Source organism: Rhinichthys klamathensis, unplaced genomic scaffold (assembly GCF_029890125.1).
Source record: "Rhinichthys klamathensis goyatoka isolate OS25496 unplaced genomic scaffold, OSU_Roscu_1.1 h1tg000246l_1, whole genome shotgun sequence".
NCBI lineage: Eukaryota > Metazoa > Chordata > Actinopteri > Cypriniformes > Leuciscidae > Rhinichthys > Rhinichthys klamathensis.
Window position 1 is genome coordinate 145,171 of NW_026606768.1, and position 21,942 is coordinate 167,112.

Here is a 21,942-nt window from a genome sequence, read left to right on the forward strand (position 1 = left end):
GCTCTATGTATCTTAAGGAAGAGAACTTTAGAACTTTTTTTTTATTTAACAGAGAACCAGAATTTAATATTATGCCTACAAACCTGTCTTGCTTTAAAATGTCCCCATTTATTGGTCTGCATAATGCTCTGTACATCTAGACTCTGAAACGGTTCTGACAGGTTTGCCTTTGATCATATTGAACTTTGTTTGTTATATAATATTAGGGAATGTCTATCCACCACCTTAACACCTGTGATCTCAAACAGCCAGAGGTGGCCAAATATTTCCATAGCCTTAGATTTGTGTTTGATGCGGCACGTTGTGTTTACTGTAAGATTATGGATGCTAGTTAATGACCTGTCGTTACACGCAACCGAGCATCACGCGAAACTACAGGTTAGAGATTAGATATTTCCAGTTGATTGTCAACTTCATCACAGGCGTTCCCAAATACATGGAAAGGTTTATATTAAATCATTCTCTTTCCACCGCACACAAAGTCATCAGAATCTTAGAAAAATATCTTATGAAACCTTTGTATAAAAATAGCACTCTGTTTTGCGAGATTACAATGTCCTTAGTGTCGTTAGTCCTTCGTGAAGAAGATTTGTTTAGGTAGAGATTGTAGTGTCTTTAAAGGCACTCGTGATGTGGAGTTACCCTCATTGAGCACAAGCCGTGCTGTCCGAGCTCACTGAGTGATGCAGTTTTCTCCCATATCCTGAGCATAGTGGTCAGAGACTGTGGTTCTCAGTTCCTCGACGTCTCGACGGAGTTGCTGAGCTTCAAGCAGCTTCTTCTGCAGCCCCTCGGGGCTCAACCAGTCCTCCCACTGCTCTCCTACTGGAGGGGGAGCTGCTGCAAACAGACAGACATGGAGTCAGAGTCACAGCTGATAACGGCCACAACACAGATAACACAACAAAGCTGAATCTCCATGACTGCATGATGAAAACTGTTGAACCCTAATCACTACCACTACTACAAAACAACAGCCAAGGAGGCATGGGCGAAATATTAAGTATTTGCAATGACTCTGTATGAGTGTGTTGGTAATTTTGATCAGTTTCTGCTCTAAGTGTCTTTTTCAATTACCATAATAGTTTTGAATATTCATTGGTGTCATCACTTATAGAAGGATCTGCATGTCATTTGTAATATATTAACCCTCTGGGGTTCTTCGGACCAAATGGACCCGAAGAATTTAAATAAAAAAAATGTGTAAAATCATAGCTTCATCGGAATGGTCCGAAATTTGGTGACTTTGTTGGTACTTGGTATATGAACACCCAAAAAAATTGGGGACAGGATTTGAATAGTCTAAGTGGTTGTAAAAAAAATGGTCACACTCAGGGTCTTCGGGTCCAAATGGACCCGCCATAGGAAATGAATGGGAAATTGACAAAAATGTGACAATACAGAGTTGTTTTGTGCGTACAATCAACAAATCAGCCACGATCCAGAAAAAAAGCACACAACAGTGAAGGGGTGAATCTATAAAACATCAAGAGTGCAAAACAGACACATCCACACACACACACTTTTATACACAAACACACTAATAAATTCAGATTACATAAATATGTTTTGAATTTTTAAAAATCACAGCTTCATCGGAATGTTACGAAACTAGGTGACTTTTATGGTATTAGGTATGTGAACAAACAAAAAATATTGAGGTCATGACCCCCATAGGAAATGAATGGGAAATTGTCAGAGTTTTTTTTTTTTGCATACAATCTACAAATCAGCCAGGATGCAGAAAAAAGGACTCAACAGTGAAGGGGTGAATCTCTAAAACATCAAGAGTGCAAAACAGACACACACGCATACACACACACACTGTATTATATATTTATAATAATCTGTATTATAAAGTAAAACTGGCACTTCAAATTATCATTTAAACCAAACAAACAAACTGAAAAAAATTGTCAAAGATGTGCAAAACTCACAAGAATTCTGAACCCTTTCTACAGAGAGCTGTAAATCCACTAGTGGTAAAAATGTGCTATTGCGTGATAAAAATGCTCAGTGTGTCCAGCAGATGGCATCCATCTCATTTCAAAAATTGTTTTCATGAGGCCTAGGCTTGACTCTAAAATGAAATACAGCTTTAAAAAAAAAAAAAAAAAAAAAAAAACATTTAAAAAAAAATTATATTATATTCAATGGGAAAAAATGGGTCATAATTATTGCATAAATATTAATTATAAATCATAAAATTTTCTCAAAACACCAAAAAATAAAAGAAAAAAATTATAAAAAACAAGTAAAAAAAATATATATATGATTTTCTTTTAATAAATATGAATCAAACCCTTCCGGACCATTTGGTCCCGAAGACCCTGAGTGTGACCCTGAAATGAAGGACCCCAGAGGGTTAAAATGTTCTGGTGAAAATGTGTTTATTTCACGTATACAACATGTATAGCATATATAAAAAATGAAACAGCATATAAATTCTATAAAAATGCTCATTTAAATAGTAAAAAGTAACTAAATTAAATTAAATGAAAATTTCAATTTATCAACTTAAATTAAAGTAAAATATTTCATTTTATTATTTTTTCAATCAATTATTTAAAAATTATTTTAATTCCTTGATTATTTAGATTATTCAGATGATTATTTGATTATTTAGATTATTAAATGTTACTGTTTTAAAGGGGTGGTTGATTATGATTTCACTTTTCTAACTTTAGTTAGTGTGTAATGTTGCTGTTAGAGCATAAACAACATCTGCAAAGTAACAACACTCAATGTTCAAAGCAAAGGGAGATATTTTCTTTTAAAGAAATAACTTTTTATGGACTACAACAAACGGCTGGTAGGGACTACACAACACCCCTCTCGGGTTAGTGACATCACAAACCCTAAAACTTACATAAACCCCGCCCCAGGAACACGATTTATAGATTATCAAGACAGAATATGCTAATCAATGACTAGAAAATAACTACACAAGCTACATAAATTCATCAACTAACCATTCAGAAATGTTATCTACATGTTGTCACTTCTTGAGTCTCTCTATCCTTGTCTGACTCTGGTTTGAACATAAAAAGGCTAAAAGTTTTTGAAATTTTCAGTGCATGTCTGTGCGAGTGGAAGCTGTTGAACCTCCGTCCTCTGTGCCGGGAGCAGCAGCTCATTTTCATTTAAAGGGACACACAAAAACGGTGCGTTTTTGCTCGCCCTCAAAAAGTGAGAATTTTAACATGCCATATTAAAATGTCTGTGGGGTATTTTGAGCTAAAACTTCACATACAAACTCTGGCGATATTATTTTACATCTTGTGAAAAGGGCAATATACCACCCCTTTAACGCTTGCATTAAACATTTCAATCTTTAAAGCTACACTATATAACTTTTTTTAAACTCCAAACTAAGTCTTAACCCAATTACACTTTGATAAACCTATAATAATGATTTATATTTTCGAGCTGTCTGGATGGATTTCACTCATAATTGCATACATGTGTCATTCCCACATGCATCACATCACTTCCATACAAAGTGAAAAGTAGCTCCAGCTACTGTGGTGCTTTTATGGTGTGCAAGTGTGAAAGCTGAAAGTTTGACGGACTAAAAAAAAAGGACCATAAATCATTTAAAAACAAAAAAAAAACATTTTTTACTACACTTATAAGATGTCCTGTATCCATGTGTACACCTGTGCTTCGAACCACATTCATCCGCACAGAGGAGCAGACAGAGCAAAAGCAAAAGGATGTTGTTCCGCAAGGCACATGCAGTTTTATTTTTAACCGCTAGAGGGACAAATGTTACATTGTGTAGCTTCAACATTAACCATAATGGCTGTTTTGTTGAATTGAAAATAGATTGTTGAACAAAGAAACAAAAACTCATAAGCCATTGTAAAGCAAATATAGAGATATAAAAATGGATTATTTCATTAAAAAAAAGGATTATAATGCAGGTGTATATAGTCAATTATAATTAGGCATTATCTGATGGAGTCCTAGTCTTCTCTATAGCATAAATACTAGGGATGGCCCGATACCATTTTTTTTCAAACCGATACGAGTACGAGTATTTACATTTGTGTACTTGCCGATACCGAGTACCGATACCGATATTTCTACCGCAAAAGTAATAGGCTCCCAGAAAAGAAGACGACTATTTTAGAACACAGGTTAGAAGACTGTTTTTATTTTCTTCTCTGCTTGTTTTAACAAGTCTAAAAATAAATAAAAATTAGTAAAATAATAAATGTATTAACACACAAACCACTGTTAATTTAACATAAAAGCAAGCAGGCTACTGCGTGCATGGTCTGGCATGACTGAATGCGCGCTCCCTTAATAAATCCTAAAAGCTGACAGTTCATCGCGATCTCACACATCTCTGTTATTATCAATGAAGCTGACTGCACAATCAATCTTTCATAATATCCACACTTTGTTTGTTATAATTAGAGGATGTACCAGCATACAGAATTCAGCACTGAACAAAAAAGTCCGTTTTGAGCGGTGAGGGGAGTCTATCTTAAATGCTTCTGATTGGCCATTGCGTTCAATAAATCAACACATATGTCTGTGATTGGCTACATCGCTCAACGCTGTAACCATGTTATGAATAGAAACTCTGGCCTGTAAATCGTTTCTATTTTGTTGTAGTTGTTCTTGTTGCTTTTCTGCAAGAGATGAATAAAAATCTTTTAGTTTTTATGTTTTATTTATAGATATTTCTAGTTTGCGGGAGTCCCGCGAATCGTTTTATTCTCCCGTAAACCGCACACACAGAGTGAGTGCATTACCGCCCGCGTGCGCGCTCGGCCATCAGATCTATGATGCGTCTTCAGATGTTTAATTAGATTGCTGGTGTTAAACGATGTACTTTCTTTCCCTCCTCTCGACACCTTAGCTGAACATAACTCACAGTCTGCCTTGCTGTTGTCATCATCCCTTATCTTGAAATGAGCCCAAACCGCCGACATTATACTTTCCTATGCCTCAGTTCACCTCGACAAAGCACTCGCGGCGGCCAGTTTCGTTTTGCAAAATGTACGTGGTATCGGTGCGTGGTATCGGCGAATTTTTATGAGTACGAGTACGAGTATATTAGGACAGTATCGGCCCGATCCCCGATGCCAGTATCGGTATCAGGCCATCCCTAATGAATAGGGATGGGACGGTATGAAAATTTCATATCACGATTATAGTGACCAAAGTTATCACGATTATCAATATTATCACGGTTTTGTTAAAATGAGATGGAAATGTTCAAAAAGAACTGATGCTCACCCTGAAAACATTTGAAAATCAACAAACAAAAAATACAATTAGCAGTAATATGCACTTTTTTAAGCATCAACATTATATTAACATTAACATGGAGCCCTGAGAGTGAGAGGTATAAGTTTTCCTAGTGCAGGTTTTAATGAACCCGTCATTAAACCCTATCATTAATAATGATAATAACACTTATGGATGTGTGTGACTGAATATTATTATTATTAATAAATAATAAATCACTTTCTCTCTCTCACACACACACACACACACACACACACACACACACACACACACACACACGCACGCACGCACGCACGCACGCACGCACGCACACACACTTTAAATGAACAAAATATGTTGGTTGGGTCAGGGTGACTAAACTACTGGCATACTTATAATGACTGTTGTAAATAGCAACGCACTACACAGCGCACATCCATGTCTTGGATCACCGTGGACGCAATCTCTGGTTTCATTCAAATGTGTAGGCCTATTGCGTCTCAGCTTTGATTGTATTGAAAATTAAATCAGAGTAATTTAGTATTAATACTACTACAATATTGTTGTAGTGATCACATTTACTTTACGATTGATTTGGACACTGTAACTTGAATAATGGATTTATAAACCGGTAAGATTTAAAAACATTAAGTTAATCACAATTCAATATTTCATGTCCCTGAAATTATTTCCGTGGTAAAAAATAAAAAATAAAACTGTAATAAGTTTACTATGAATGAATACAATACATTATCCCTTAAATGTCACCCTTAATAGTTTGAATATGTTCGTTCGTCTTGGCTCAAATCCACTTGCTGTAAAACTTTTCTCTTCGCGGAAGCTTTGCAATAATTACAAGTGAGATAATGAAATAATTCATCTCCAATAAATTTGTCTAATTATTTGCCCAAGTTAGTTGTGGTATTAAGGTAAAAATTAACTCAGTGGGTGGTTGTCACGTAACGTTAGATGACTTAGCAGATTTGACGTGTTTCCCCCTTTTGCAGCGACTTTCCTCTTGCAAGATTTGCAGACTGGGTGCCCATCCTCGATTAAATTGCCCTCGGGACTCTTGTAATAGCCAAAATACGACCATACCTCCGATTTTGTCCTCTTGGATGGCTGAAAAATCTCCCGTGCGCTGTCACTGCCTTCCGCCATGTCTTCTCGCGCAAAAAAACAACATTGCATCTGCGCGCCTGCTCTCGCTTGCGTCAGACTGATTCTGGCTGGACAGGATTTACCACGAGTTTTCAAAATCACGATAATCAAACACGGTTTTTATGATAATTAAATTTTAAACGATAATACTAACCGCCAGGACATTTTATCGTGGTTTATCGTGAAACCGGTAATCGTCCCATCCCTACTAATGAATACAGCAGAGGGCGCACTTACATGCAATGCCGAGCAGCATGGAGAGGTTTGGGTCGTGGCCCTGAGCCCGCTGGGTGAGGACGTTGCAGAGGGAGCGGAGGTCACACAGACAGGCGGCCATCTCTCCATACAGCCTCTGGGTGAGCCGGGCTCCCACGGGGAGCAAACCACGGCCACTCGGCGGCTCCTCACCCTGAAGACGCTCTTGCAGTGTCAGATTGTGTTCCATCAGCTCCTGGTTCTGCACTGAAAGCTGAAATACAAACACATGCAGACCTCAATTCTCCTGTGAAAACACAAAGGCAAAGAGCTGAATATGCATTATGGTCAACAACTAACCTCCTTCATAGCAGTGCGTAACTGCAGCAGACTCTCCTCTTTCTCTGCCACCTCCTCTCGCAGGGCCTGACTACTGCAGTCCTCCTGAGAGAGCTGCTCCTCCAGAGTCTAAGTCAACACACACACACATTATTAAGGTTGTAAACTAAAAATTTGGTTAATATAAACTAAACTGCGACTGCTTTTGGTGCAAGATAGTTTGACTAACATTGTAAATGGATATGGGTTAGAAAATGCTCTAAAAGTGTCAAATATATAGACTTCAGACTTTACTTTCTATCGTAAAAAAAATATATATATTTCTAAAGAAGCCTTCTACTTTGCGGAAGGTGTTTGTAAAGATTCCTGACCTCAGTTACTATTGTAAGTACATTGCTGAGGACTTAATATAATATGATGCCTGGCTCTTAGTGATGGGGATTTACTTAAATTACAGCTAATTACAGTCTTCAAGTTGAAATTCAAAAGACCAATTCTTATTCAGAACCAGTTCCATTTTCTTTTTTTTTCTTTTTTTAATACTGGAACAGAAAGACGGTAGTTTTCCTTTAACGGTTCTTGAATATCATTTTTCCACCTGTACTACCATTTCAAAGATTTGGGGTCAGCCAGTTTGTTTGTTTTTTAAGAAATTACTACTTTTATTCAGGATGGATGCATTGAATTTATCAAAAGTGACAATGAAAGACATTTATAAATGTTATAAAAGATTTCTATTTGAAACAAAAAAAAAATCTTTTAAACTTCCTATCAAAGAATCCTGGGGAGGATCAATTTTCACAAAAATACTAAGCAGCAGAACATTCAAAATTGATAAGAAATGTTTCTTGAGCACCAAATTAGCATATTAGAATGATTTCTGAAGGATCATGTGACACTGAAGACTGGAGTAATGGCCCAAATTCAGAAAGGAATAAATTACATTTTAAATACATCAAAATAGAAAACACTTATTTTGAGGTGTGATAATATTTTACAATATTACTTTTTAACTGTATTGTTTTCAAATAAGTGAAGCAGGGTGAGCAAAAGAGTCTTCTTTCAAAAAAATTAAGAAATCCTAGTACCAACCCCAAACTTTGAAATGGTAGTGTATGCAGACAGAACGCTGTAATAAAACACTACGAACAGCGTTTCTTGAACCAGTAATCAGCAGCAGTGCCAATTATGCACCTGTTAAACAAAATAAAACTTTACCCTGATCTTTGATCCCAGCTGCTCCATTATCCGGAGTTGTTTTTCAATGACCTAAAAAGAAAAATGAATCAAGATAGTAACTTAATAATATATTTGTACAGAACATACATTCGCATTAATCACCAGACAGAGCCATGATTCAGCACTACTAACAAACCTCTTTTAAGTGTTACTGCAGTTGTTTAACAAGTCCTTTAAGAAACTAATGTGAATAAAAACCTTTTTGAGTCGCTGCTGCTCATCTTTAAAGGTAGTGTTTTCTTCTCGTAGCTTCTCTATGTCAAGAGAGGGCAATCTCACTCCATCCTCAAGGCTCTCCTGCACTCTATTCTGGAGACTAAAACCACAAGCAAATCAAACAACATTAGACATTAGCATAGCAATGCTCCAAAACCTTATCAGTAGACTCCTGGTTTTGAAACATCCATTGTGTCTTTTGTACATGGTTTTTCCTACCTGGTGACTGTTGCAAGTAGTTCTCTCTCCTTGCATCTCTGTTCTTCCAGTTGTGTCTCTTTGTTGCGCACAGCACTGCAGGCCCCCTCCAGTTGGACTTCTAGATCTCTGACAGTGGCCTGCAACTGAGCTGCCCTCTCCTCTACCTCCTCTAGCTGAAACACAACATTCATAACTGCACTGTAACCAACTGAGAACAACAGTTGCTCAAAATAGTGGTCAAATGATATGGGTCTTTCAATAGCCAATGCCAATATCAATATCTAAAGACTCAGGTGATAAATGAGCAATATAATATACAACATAAATACACTACCATTCAAAAGTTTGGGGTCTGTATGAATTTTTAATGTTTCGTTGAAAGTAGCCTCTTATGCTCACTAATGCTGCATTTATTTGATTAAAAATACAGTTTAAAAAAAGTAATGTGAAATATTGCCATTTAGAATAACAGTTTTCTATTTAAAATCTCATTATTCCTGTGATGGCAAAGCTGAATTTACAGAATCATTACGCCAGTCTTCAGTCAGTGATGATTTTTTTGCAGGATTCTTTGATTAAGAATTTCAAAAGGAAAACATTTATTTGAAATAAATTAGAAACATTTAACATTATAAATGTATTTACTGTCACTCTGATCAAAATGGATGCGCTCTTTCTGAAAAACAAAATAATATATTACAGACCCCAAACCTTTGAATGGTATTGTAAAAAAAAAAAGAAGTACAATACCAAATGAACTGACCTCCACACGTTCTATGTGAGATTCTGAAACTAGATGACACTCACTAAAATAAAATCTCATCCTTGCCATCTAATGCAAACAACATAAATTCATTTATTTGTTCTAAGGCTATTTTAAAATGGCAAGAACAGGGTATAATCAGCTAAAAATCACTATTAGTTATAGTTAGTTATTAGTTATAACACTAGTTAATACAAATATTTAAAAAGGCATAGACAAACATGTTAAATAATTTACAAAAAAATAAAATCTAAGATGTTTTGGTGCATTTGACATAAAAAAAAATACTTTAGCAAACAAAGCACAATCAAAAACAATGACTTGCAGAAAAAGCAGAGTGGGGCTGGGATTTTGTGAGCCAGCAGAGTAAGGAGTATGTTATTTAAAGATAAAGAATACAATAGGACCAGATGTGTGATAAATGGGTGCAGTGGATGCTATAATGGTGTCTGGCAATAAAACACAAGAGAAGAATCTCAAGCTGAGCATTATGAGCAATTGTTCTGAGACCACAGAAAAAAAAAGAAGAAAAAAAAGGCTTTTGTTTTGTTGGCAGACCATCAGAGAGAGCAGTACCTTTTTGTGCTGGGCCTGGTAGTCTTCCATGGTCGGGAGGTCAGCCAGATATCGCTCGAGCGTCTCAATCCGCTGCTGTTTTTCTCTGTTCTGCTCCGACTCCTTCTGGCACTTCTTTTTCAAGCTGTTGATGTGCTTGTCCCGACTGCGGATCTGTGTAGTAAAGAGCAACAACACAATGTAAAATCAAACATGAGTTCAATGAGATTCAGGGTCATATGTGGTAGGCCACATGATGAAGCTTGGATATGCTCACCCTCTCCTCTTGTTTCTTTAACTCCTCTGCATGTTTTTCACTGCTCTCTTTCGAGACCTCGTTCAGACGTTGCGTTTCTGCTTCCACTGCACCCAGTCTCCGGTCTGCTTCTAGCTTCTCCTTGGTAAAGCAGTCGTTGCGCTCGGCAAACTGGGCTCGCAAAAAGGCATTTTCCCGCTGGGCTTCCTATCACACACACAGAAAGAAGACAGATGATTCACTGAGATGTATTGATAAAGAGTGAGGAAAAGGCTATGTGCATGCATGTGTGCTAACCTGTAGTCTCAACAGACACACATCGGCGTAAGGGGCTCCACGTCCCATGAGGGCACTGTGCATCTGCAGCTCACTCTCTCTGAGACACTGTTCCAGCTGAGACATTTGCTGCTTCTGCCTGCAATGCACAAGTTACTGTGTTTAGCATAAGTTAATGTTCACAATCTTTGTAGGACATAAGACACTTTCATATTACCTTTCAATGGTAAGTTCTTTCTCTTTCAGCAAGTTCTCGTTGGCTTTAATGATAGCATCCCACTTGCTGTTCTCCGTATGAGGAGTTGCTGGATACAGAGATGCATACTGTCCACTTCCTCCAGTCATTAACTGCAATAAAAATAAGTAAATAAATAAAATAGTAGGTGAAGCAGGAACTCTTATTTAAAACAGGCATAAAAACACAGTAAGCCCTAGAACACTTTAAAGTAAACATACTATAGTATGATGTGTCAAAATGACACTGAATATTAAACAAAAAGAAAAATGTAAGGCTAAACTTCCTGTCAATCAAAAGAAGGTGGAACAATTTGTTGGACCGTTAAAAAAAACTCATGCAGTGAAGAAAATGTCTCTGGCACGAAGTTGACAGCAAAGTTGCAATTTGAAGCGTAAAAGCAGGGCAATTCAACACTCATAATATGTGGTGCTTTTGTTTCAGTGTTTGTCAATAGCAGTTTGAATTTTAGATTTATAGAATCAAATGTGTAGTTTATTACTGTCAGAAATATTAACAGCACTGGATTTTCAATCTCTGCTATAATTCAATATTGAGAAACGGTTATAAACTAAGTTATCTTGTTAGCTAAATAAACGTGTAAAAAATGATATAGATAATTATTTAAACCATAAATTATTCAAAACCAAGACAGCAGAAAAAAACCCACCAAACTATCAGGTATTGTTCTAAACAATCTGATACCGGTATCGGCACACTAATTTTACATTAAGTTATTAGTTGTTAGCCTACATTGCAATTGATTTACATTTTCCCTGGCTGGATGAAATAAAGCAAAGAAAAGTTTTAGAGGCAAAGCATTACATTGTGTTTGTTTACTAACAAAAAAAACTATTAAAAACACTTTTGTTAGCTAAAATAAATAGAAATAAAAATAAAAGCAAAATAGAAATATTTAAAACAAAAACTAATAAAATGACAAAAGCACATACTAAATTTACTAAAACTTAAACTAAAATTAAAAATCTATAAATAGTAGCCAATTCAAAATATGAATAAATACTAACATATACAAATAATAGGCTATTAAAATAACACTGATTGATGAAAGATATAACAAACAAAGTCAAACACTGTCTATTTTTGGAACCGCATGCACTGAAGAATTATAATTCACAATAAGACTCGAAACACGTGTTGAATTAGAGTTAATTTCTTGCTGACTTTAAATAGATGATTCACGATTACATAACTGTTCCCTTTTCCTTTCATGTATGCAGCAGGACACAAGCTGAACTCTTACCTGCATTTGTTCCACCTGTAGCCGCAGACTCTCCAGTTTCTGCTTCTGCTGTTGCCAGCTGGCCAGCTCACAACAGCGTTCCTGCAGCAACGGATCATAAGCTCCTGTGTTGGACTGGTCCCTCAGGAGAGCATGAGTCTGCAGGCCCTGAGGTATGGAGAACATCCTGCCAGAGGCACCTGACCCTGGATGAATGTTCCTTTGGCTGTATGGGTCTACAGGACAAGCGAGACCTGCCCTAGCCTCTGGTAGGACTTTAAACGTCTGTTCCAGCAAGCCTGTTATGTCCCCAAGCCCGGTCAATTGCAGCTGCTGCCGTACATCAGGGCAAAGGCCCCCAAGCAGAGCCGACTGATTAAGCGTTGGCTCCATGGCAGGTACATCAAACTTCTGGGCTTCATCCAGCCGCGTCTGATCTCCAGAGGGGAAGAGCGAGTGGTCGAGACCGTTTACTAGGCTGAGATATCGGCTCAGGCAATCAGGCTTGACCGCATTCAACTCTAAATTTCCATCGTGCTGAGCTTCCAGGTTGGGGGAGGATGCAGATTTGGGGAGGGATGACTTAGAGCTGGAAGAGCTGGAGGACGCCCGGGTTTCTTCAGAAACATGTGGCTTGATCTTAGAGGCCAGAGTTCCGGCCGTGGAAGGCATGACATGGGCGGTGGGGATGGGGATCTGACTGCGGATGGGCTGGAAGGATGGACTGCTGCTAGTGCTGCAGATATCTAGAACAGAAAATGGAGTGAGACATAAATGAAACCAAAAAAAAAGTGGCTGTCTAGTTTTCTTTGTATAGCGGTCAAAAAAGACAGATTTTTTTTTTGGTTTCAATTAAATTAATCTGCTATATTTTAGCTCGATTATGTTTTTTTATTTAATAATAATAATAATAATTCATTACATTTATATAGCGCTTTTCTTGGCACTCAAAGCGCTTTACATAGAAGGGGGGATCTCCTCAACCACCACCAATGTGCAGCATCCACCTGGATTGATGCGACGGCAGCCATATTGCGCCAGAACGCCCACCACACACCAGCTTATTGGTGGAGAGGAGACATAGTGATTAAGCCAATTGGTGTATATATATATATATGGGGATGATTAGGAGGCCATGATGGACAGAGGCCACTGGGCAAATTTGGCCAGGATGCCGGGGTTACACCCCTACTCTTTCGAAAGACATCCTGGGATTTTTTGTGACCACAGAGAGTCAGGGCCTCGGTTTAACGTCTCATCCGAAGGACGGTGCTCTTTGACAGTATTGTGTCCCCATTACTATACTGGGGCGTTAGGACCCACACAGACCACAGGGTGAGCGCCCCCTGCTGGCCTCACTAACACCTCTTCCAGCAGCAACCTGGTTTTCTCAGAAGGTCTCCCATCCAGGTACTAACCAGGCTCAGCCCTGCTTAGCTTCAGTGGGCAACCAGTCTTGGGCTACAGGGTGATATGGCTGCTGGCATAAAATAGAAAATATTTCATATTTTCTATTTTATGGGGATTTATGGCACCAAATTTGATTTATGCAGTAGTTATAATCCATTCACTTTTGGAGCATAGGCCTGAAAATGACATTTCCAACTTAAGTCTGTGTTCCAAAACATTCAAGATTTATTACAGATTAAGGTTGGTCTCTTTTTAAAGAAAAAGAAACTCTTTCACTCTTTTGAAAAAAAGTTTTAAAAAATTAAGTTTATTGTTATGAAAAAAAAATATATATATATTTTAAATTTTTTAAATATACATTTTTCAAAACACAATTTACTCTAAAACTACTTTCAGTAAGATTTTGTTTAGCCGCAGTACCAAACGTTTCCACCAGTCATCTCCAATGCAGTCATTTTGGACTGTGAGGATATATGTGTGACTATTTTTCATGACTATTTAACCTTTTCAAATTATGTCCATGAATTTAATTTGGGTTCACATAGCAAGTGCCAAAACCCAGTTTCGTCCCCATTCCGATGAAGTAATAAATAAATAAAAACTTTTTAAAAAATGTTGTCAAAAATTACAGAAGAGCACCAGAGAGTTAAAGTTAATATTTAACCAAATGTCTACGATTATACAGTTGTACAGTAATGGCATATTTTCAATGTTTATTTTCTAAATAACTGTTTGTTATTCACTGATAGACATTGTTTCACAGACACATTAAATTGGAGAAAGCCTGGAATATTACTTAAAGTCAGTAATATTCGAGCTGTTTATCAAGTTATACCATGGCAAAATAAATGTAAAAGAAATCAAAAATCATTTCAAATTAAAGTAAAATAGTAAATAAAAAAATATAAGAAAATAAAAGACAGTTCTTCCATTTTGACCCATATTTAAAACATAAATCATTAACAAATTATATAGACATTATATAACAGAAAAAAGGATGTTGCTAAATTAGCCAATCTTTCGATTTTGGCAAAAAATAACAAATTAATGCTAGCTAGCTTTGACATCTAACAAACTATTGCAAAAAAACAAACAAAAAAAAACAGGTACTCACCTTGCTAGCAGTAAAAGCGATACCAAAACATGATAACATTTCCATACACTGAAGGACAGTAAGGCATACAAAAACACTCCTCCAAGTGCATCTTCAGTAAGTGATTTAGACGGTAACACTTTAGAATACTGTATCTTACTTACTGCATAACTAATAATGAATTATTGAAGAACTAGTAGGTAATTCTTCATTAACTACTTCTTCACTACTGTTAACTACTGAGGAAGATGTGTTAACTAATCAGTATGTAATAGAATTTTATGATTGTGTTAAGTTACAGTTAGTTAATCAATAACTAATGAATTCTGTCATACCTCCTGAAGAACTACCATTAATTATCTATTAATTAAGGTTCAAGAAAAATAACTAAGAAGTAACTAATGAACAGTCATACAAAACTAACCTCAGATTAGTTTTTATATTTTATATACAGTACTGTGTGTGTCTGTTTTCCTCAGCATAGAATGCCATTGAGTAAATTCATGTATTTTAGGCAACAACTGAGGGGAACTGAAAATATAGGGAACTTATTAGTAATTAATAAAGAATTATTAGATAATTCTTCAGGAATTATTTATAACCTGGAACAGTATTCTAAAGTGAAAATACAGGGAACCCATTAGTAATTAATAAATAATTATCAAATAATTATCCAGGAATTAGGCTACTTATAACCTGAAACAGTATTATAAAGTGAAAATATAGGGAACTTAATACTAATTAATAATGAATTATTAGATAATTCTTCAGGAATTACTTAGAACCTGGAACAGTATTCTAAAGTGAAAAAACAGGGAACTCATTGGTAATTAATAAATAATTATCACATAACTATCCAGGAATTAGGCTACTTATAACCTGAAACAGTATTCTAAAGTGAAAAATTAGGGAACTTATTAGTAATTAATAAAGAATAATTAGATAATTCTTCAGGAATTACTTGTAACCTGAAACAGTATTCTAAAGTGAAAAAATAGGGAACCCATTAGTAACTAATAAAGAATTACCACATACTTCTTACTCAAATAAAACTTACTGCAAAAAAAACACTATTAACGTAATCATCCATAACCTTTGTAAAATACACTACGACTCGTTTAAGCTACATGATATCTTCCTTTATTTCAGATGATATTTTGTTTTGACATGTATACTGCCTACATTTAAACTCGTTTAACAAACAGCTCTAAGAACATATTTTAACATCTGATGTAAATAGATTTACTATCTTTATGAATAAAATAATTTGTTTTATGCAAGGGATCATGCGTTTTCATCACGCAAAAAAGACCAACTCAGCTAGGTAGGCTAACTGACCTCGCGTCCTTGTATGTTGCCTTGCATAAAATAAAATGATTTACAGCACAGTAATGATTTAATAGATTAAATAAAACGTACACAATCCTGTATTTCGCAGAAGAAATGCACCAAATCGGCGGCGCTGAGAACTCTCCAGAAGAGGATGCAAATGCCCGCGCTCTTGCATCACCAAATCACTGTAAAATGTATGCTACCGTGATATTGCCGGAACTTGAATGGTGCAAAATAAGTTTAAAATGTATAAGAACTAAGTATAATAATATGCTTTTTACTTTTTAAGTACTTTAAAAATTAATTACCTTTGTACTTTTACTAAGGTAATTTTGAAAATGGCCTAATTATAATTTTACTGGAGTAATATTTTATTGTGGTATCTGTACTTTTACTCAAGCACTTGAGTTGTGTACTTCTTCCACCACTACAATGCTAAAAAAAAAAAACTGGATTATTGACTAGGCTACTGTGTATGACTGTTCATTAGTAGTTACTTCATAGTTATTTTTCTTGAACCTTAATTAATAGATAATTTATGGTAGTTCTTCAGGAGGTATGACAGAATTCATTAGTTATTGATTAACTAACTGTAACTTAACACAATCATAAAATTCTATTACATACTGATTAGTTAACACATCTTCCTCAGTAGTTAACAGTAGTGAAGAAGTAGTTAATGAAGAATTACCTACTAGTTCTTCAATAATTCCTTATTAGTTATGCAGTAAGTAAGATACAGTATTCTAAAGTGTTACCATTTAGACAAACTACTGATCTTAAAACACGCCCACTCCGTCTGCCAGAACTCGTCCTTCAAAAAAAGTCAAGCTCAGGCAAGGTGAGTACCTGCTATGAGAGTTTGTTCTCTCTCCTACAACCGTGTTAGTTCAGGAGAGCATACACACAGAAAGGTTAGCGGTATTTATAGAGCACTCTCATGTTACGCTGTGAGGTGTCTATGTGTGGGCCTCCTGCTTTAACCATACAGCTCACCTCACACTCATACATGCCTAATGGTCCTTAATACTGTAATACTTCTGAAGTGCATTTAAACAAGTTCCTCAATACAACAATTAAATTAACACAAATTAAGTGGAGATGTGAAGAGGCAGGCAGCAGTAGGAGTGTCTGCCCTGCGGGTGCCTCTTTTAAACACCTGCTGTGGACAGGTTTAAACAATTCTTTGGGTTGACGAAAGATTCTTAGAGGCTTTCTGTCATTACAAGAAACACCCAGAGCAAAACAAAGCCGTCACCATTGCAACACAGAAGCCCACAGACATTCAACCATATATTTAGAACCTCTAAAGTAAAACGGCTGCCAAGAAGTTTTGTGCCGCCACCGTTTTGGCCGTTTTAAAAACGAATAAAAGCCGTCTTATTATTAGGGTGTCAGTATAAGTTATACTTGGTTGCTAGGTGCCACAATTGTATGTATGAAAACTCAATAGATTGAGCAGTTAATCATTACTGCTACTATGGGAACTATCTGAGAGTTGTACAATTTTAAAATCTTTTTGATTCAGACTGATGCACTAAAAGCTCGGGGTCAGTAAGATTTTTATTTGTTTAATTAATATTTTATTCAGCAAGGCTGCATGACATTGAACTTAATGTACAGATCTTTACATGGTTACAAAAAAAAATCTATTTTAAATAAATGCTGTTCTTTTGAACTTTCTATTCATCAGCATCCTGAATAAAAATGTATCACAGGTTCCACAAATTAATCTTAAGCAGCACTACTGTTTTCAACATTGATACCAAATCGCCATTACTATTTTTACTGTATCTCTTTGATAAAAAAAAATGCAGCCTTGGTGAGCATAACAAATTTCTTCAAAAAACAGTCTATAACTTCTATAGAAAATTCCACAACTTTACCAGACCTGGAAAAAAAAACATTTAAAATTTTTCTGATATTTCCAGGTTTCTTTATGAATGTAAATGGTAATCCTGGATAAAATGATAAATTACAGCAAATGAGTCATAAATAATAATTTAACAATATTACTAAACACAGTGTCATCATTATGTTTTGGAAATCGCATAAAAGGGTATAAAAACTTCTGTTAATCGGGCATGGTTATGCCATGTGTCAGTGACAATATTGTAAACATAAGCTATACATTAACACAGAAATGTTTTTAAACGCACTGCACATTCAGTACAGATCTGTGGTAATCGACAAACACCAGCTCTTCAGTACAGCTAATCTTTTAACAAGGCAGAGAGAAGGAAACAAGACCAGGATCAGAGTTTCCATTCGGCCCTCCAGGTCAGGCCCTCCTAATGAGACCCCCATCAGTGGAAGTGCAACACCGCCTGGAGGAATCTATGGTATGGAATATCATATCCTCCTCCAAATCTCACAGGAGTTCCAGAACTCTGAGCACATCTCCATGACTAAGAATATTACAGCTTAGTCTAAAAACAACCAGCAGGATGTTAATGTCTGTTGTAAATTAAAAAGGGTTCTCTTTAAAACCAATGATTGTTTGGTGGAATTTTTTTTTTTAAAGTCACTAATTCAATTAATTCAATTTGGATCCATGATGTCTGAAGATTAATATATTAATTCTTAAGGTGACAAAACTTCTATTCTTGTACATGGGTACGCAAGCATTGTCCAATGCCTGGAAATCAAATGTTATTTTTTTTCAATTACATGAGTAATGTTAAAATGAAGGGGCTGATGAGGACTTGCTCACGTGAACTCGGGTCCATTACACAACAGGCAAGTCAATGAACATGACAATATCTGAACACCCGCAGAGCAGTGTTAATTTCGTTGACGAAAATAACGACGAAAATTATTCGTCAACGACATTTTTTCACAGACGAAAACGAGACGATAACTAAATAAAACCTAGTTTTGAATGACAAAGACTATGACGAAAATCTATTGACATTTTCGTCAACGAATAAAAACTAGACGAAAATGTTAGATAGTGACGATTTGGGAAGCGATCCGTCAGAACTGATGTCCTGCGTGTGTGGTAGATGCGCACATTTGTAGGCTACTGTAACGTGATCTACCCCGCGGTCATAAAACGTTAAAAAATGTGAATGTCTGGGAGAATGAGTAGGGCAGACATATAGATCTCTGAATAAGAGTGACGATGCAAAAAAGAGCTCTATTCGGTGCGGTTTTCTGTGCGCACACACCTAACCCGAAGCGTGCAGTCATGCACAATACACCTACAGCGCGCGAGTAGGCTACTGAATTGAGCTCTCTTTCGTGTCTGAATGGAGAAATACACAACAGTATGTCTAAATGTCCTTTTTGGAGAGTATTCATGTAAACTATGCTGGTTATGTCTTAAACTGTGAGTGTGTCGGATGTGCATCAGTGCAATTGTATCCGCATGTCATTGGACATGATCCGACGTCTTAAAGTGACAGTGGCAATAAACCTAATGCGGTCCGTGTCCTTAATTTTGATCAAGCAACAAAAGAAAAAGAGAAAAGCATTCACTGCTCATTAATAGCTTTAATAAGGAGGATTAATTATATTTAATTCATACAAATAAATATGTCTGCTTGAAAGAATAAAGAATGATGTGTAAGTAGTTATAAGGAATGAATATATCATTCATTGTAAAGAAGACTGTGTTGTACTTTAGGAAAAGTGGTTTTATTTCATTTTAAGATATTTTTTAAGTAACAGCAGTTAAATCTGTATCTGTATTGCATGTTCAAACTTAAAAATCATTCATATTAATAGGTTAATAGATGTTTTCTCCGGGAGTATATGGGTTTGGAAATTTTAGAGAAATTCTAAATTAACGCATTACAATTGAACTAAACCCATTATATTTTAGTCGACTAAATCTACTGTAGATTTAGTCGACTAAAATGTTATTGTATTTCGTCGACTAAAACTAGACTAAAACTAAAACAATTCAGATGACTAAAATATGACTAAAACTAAATGGCATTTTAGTCAAAAGACTAAGACTAAAACTAAATCAAAATTTGCTGACAAAATTAACACTGCCGCAGAGTTCTCACCTTCAGTGTGGTCAGAGGAACCCAGTCCCGTGTCCCCACTGTCCGCTGTGCTGGGCCGCCATCCAAAACGGCTCTGGAACTTCTCAGACACAGCAGGTGTCAGCCACTCTGTGTCAGAGTGTCCTGCTGGAGCAGAAAATAACCACACTATGTGACAATCTATTATGGTTATTATGAGGTACATGACATAGCATAAAAGGATAGTTCACCCAAAAATGAAAAAAATCAGTAATTACTCACCCTCATGTCGGTCCAAACCTGTAAGACTTTCGTTCATCTTCGGAACACAAATTATATTTTCAATGAAATCGGAGAGATTTCTGTCCCTCTATGGGCAGCTACGTACTGTAACTGAAACTTTGACACTTCAAAAAGTTCAAGTTAGTCAAAATTTTCTGAAGAGACATGATCACTTTATATGATGAACAGATTTAATTTAGGCTTTTATTCACATTTAAACACTGATCATCGAACATTAACAGAAGCTCAACCGAACCTGCTTGAAGCAACGAGAAACCTCATTGGTTCTTGCGGAAGCTCAAACGTGATGCGTAACACGAGAATGAACCTCATTGGTTCTCGCACATCAAGCGAACATGCTTGAGCTTCCGTTTACCACAACTGATAGGTGAGGTGATGAATGTTTATATGAGAATAAAAGCCTAAATTCAATCTGTTCATCATATAAAGCGAATGTGTCTCTTTTGAAATTTTGGACTAAACCGCTTAAATTTATATGGATTAGTTTTACGATCCCTTTATGAACTTTTTAAAGAGTCAAAGTAGTAGTTGTGTAGCTGTCAATGGAGGGTCAGAAAGCTCTCATATTTCATCAAAAAGATCTTCATTTGTGTTTCGAAGATGAATGAAAGTCTTACAGGTTTGGAACGACATGAGGGCGAGTAATTAATGACAGAATTTTCATTTTTGGGTGAACTATCCCTTTAAGTTCAACCCTAGTTCTGTACCTGTGTTTTTGGGGTTCTGGTATTTCTGTGAAGTGGTCATTCCTGTGGCAGTCACCTGTGGACCAGATACATTAGTGAATTTAAAGACAAAAAAGCAACACTGTCAAACACACACACAAAAGTTTTGGGGGGCAGGGAAGGAGGATACATTAAATTTAATAACAAAGTAAATAATTTCGCTGTGTAATATTATTATTATTATAATTATATAATATCATAATAATAATATTATTCTTAATATAATATAATTTTTAGCAGTGGTTTTCCAGAACCACTGATTATTTACATATATATTTTAAAAGTACGCAAAATCATTCGTTGATTAACTCTTTAACAATATATTTCTTGCAAAACAAAGCAGAAAATATTTTTCAAAGCTTAGAGCTGGAATAGTTGTCAAAGTTAACTACGTTAACTAATTTTCATGCTATTTTTAAGATACATGTGGCTTCATTTCTTAATTTACAGAAGCTAACCCTAACCAAAAAGCCAACAGAGAACTTTGTTAAATGTCATCAAGAATCCCAGATTATTATGGCATTAAACTCATTTAAATGTTCTTAATAACTTTGAAAACCACCTCTCCATATGTTGCTACTTCAAACAAACACATTAACACATCGCACAGATAACCAAGTTAGCTAACGTAAAGAGTTTAAAAGGTCGGTAAAAAGTAAACAACTCCACGTAACTTACCTTAACTCACGGGCTGAAAGGGTCTTTACTAAAGTTAACAATGACGCGAACACAGCCCACAGGGACAATAATAAGCTTCATCACATGAGACACGCTGATTGGATGCTAATATCAACAACAAGGACACAAAGCAGTCAAACTAAAAGCGGCCTCGAGCTTCAAATACCCGCCGACCGTGGAGCCACTGAAACTCGCGACTCTTTTTTCAACCGTTATTCTACTTCTTCCTCTGCGTTTAACTCGCGTGCCAGGCTGAGACCACAAGCGCCCCCTGTCGCTTTCTTCGTGAGCTGCAGGTGCGCAAACCAGACACACACCTGATTTTATTACGCAAGTTATTCGCAAGACAATCAATGCCATATTAAAATATTAGATTCCATTTTAGAAGGGGGTTCTAACTAACAATACGCCATATTTTGGGGGCCCTGGCATAAAAAAAGTTAGGAAAACCCTGCTCTCTGGGGTACACATAGCTTACCCCTGATTGGAAAACACAGTAAGTAA

The 21,942-nt window shown here is 36.3% G+C and overlaps 1 protein-coding gene across 3 annotated transcripts; it reads right to left on the reverse strand.

The window, feature by feature from the left end:
• Positions 1 to 239: 239 nt before the first annotated feature.
• cep85 (centrosomal protein 85) lies at positions 240 to 21,704 on the reverse strand. 3 transcript variants are annotated; one of them, XM_056266157.1, is made up of 14 exons: positions 21,439 to 21,704; positions 20,743 to 20,797; positions 19,775 to 19,900; positions 11,945 to 12,669; positions 10,663 to 10,793; positions 10,467 to 10,584; positions 10,191 to 10,376; positions 9,935 to 10,087; positions 8,614 to 8,768; positions 8,377 to 8,494; positions 8,158 to 8,208; positions 6,961 to 7,068; positions 6,643 to 6,874; positions 240 to 837 (listed from the first exon to the last, which is right to left on the reverse strand). In XM_056266157.1, exons 2-14 carry the CDS (start codon positions 20,780 to 20,782, stop codon positions 674 to 676), a joined length of 2,307 nt encoding a protein of 768 aa, XP_056122132.1. In that variant the 5' UTR covers positions 20,783 to 20,797; positions 21,439 to 21,704; the 3' UTR covers positions 240 to 673. The 3 variants fall into 3 exon arrangements, with proteins under 3 accessions (XP_056122132.1, XP_056122131.1, XP_056122130.1); XM_056266156.1 differs by having other exon boundaries at positions 240 to 840; positions 19,775 to 19,897; positions 21,439 to 21,698; XM_056266155.1 differs by having other exon boundaries at positions 240 to 840; positions 21,439 to 21,694.
• Positions 21,705 to 21,942: the final 238 nt, after the last annotated feature.

What these genes read in the sequence shown, in the direction of transcription:
- cep85 (XM_056266155.1), bottom strand. Translation starts at nt 20,782, where the DNA reads ATGACCACTTCACAGAAATACCAGAACCCCAAAAACACAG. An exon ending in TAAAGAAACAAGAGGAGAGG is followed by an intron (nt 10,088 to 10,190) that starts GTGAGCATATCC and finishes TTTACTACACAG; the next exon opens with ATCCGCAGTCGGGACAAGCA. An exon ending in TACGCACTGCTATGAAGGAG is followed by an intron (nt 6,875 to 6,960) that starts GTTAGTTGTTGA and finishes TTTGTATTTCAG; the next exon opens with CTTTCAGTGCAGAACCAGGA.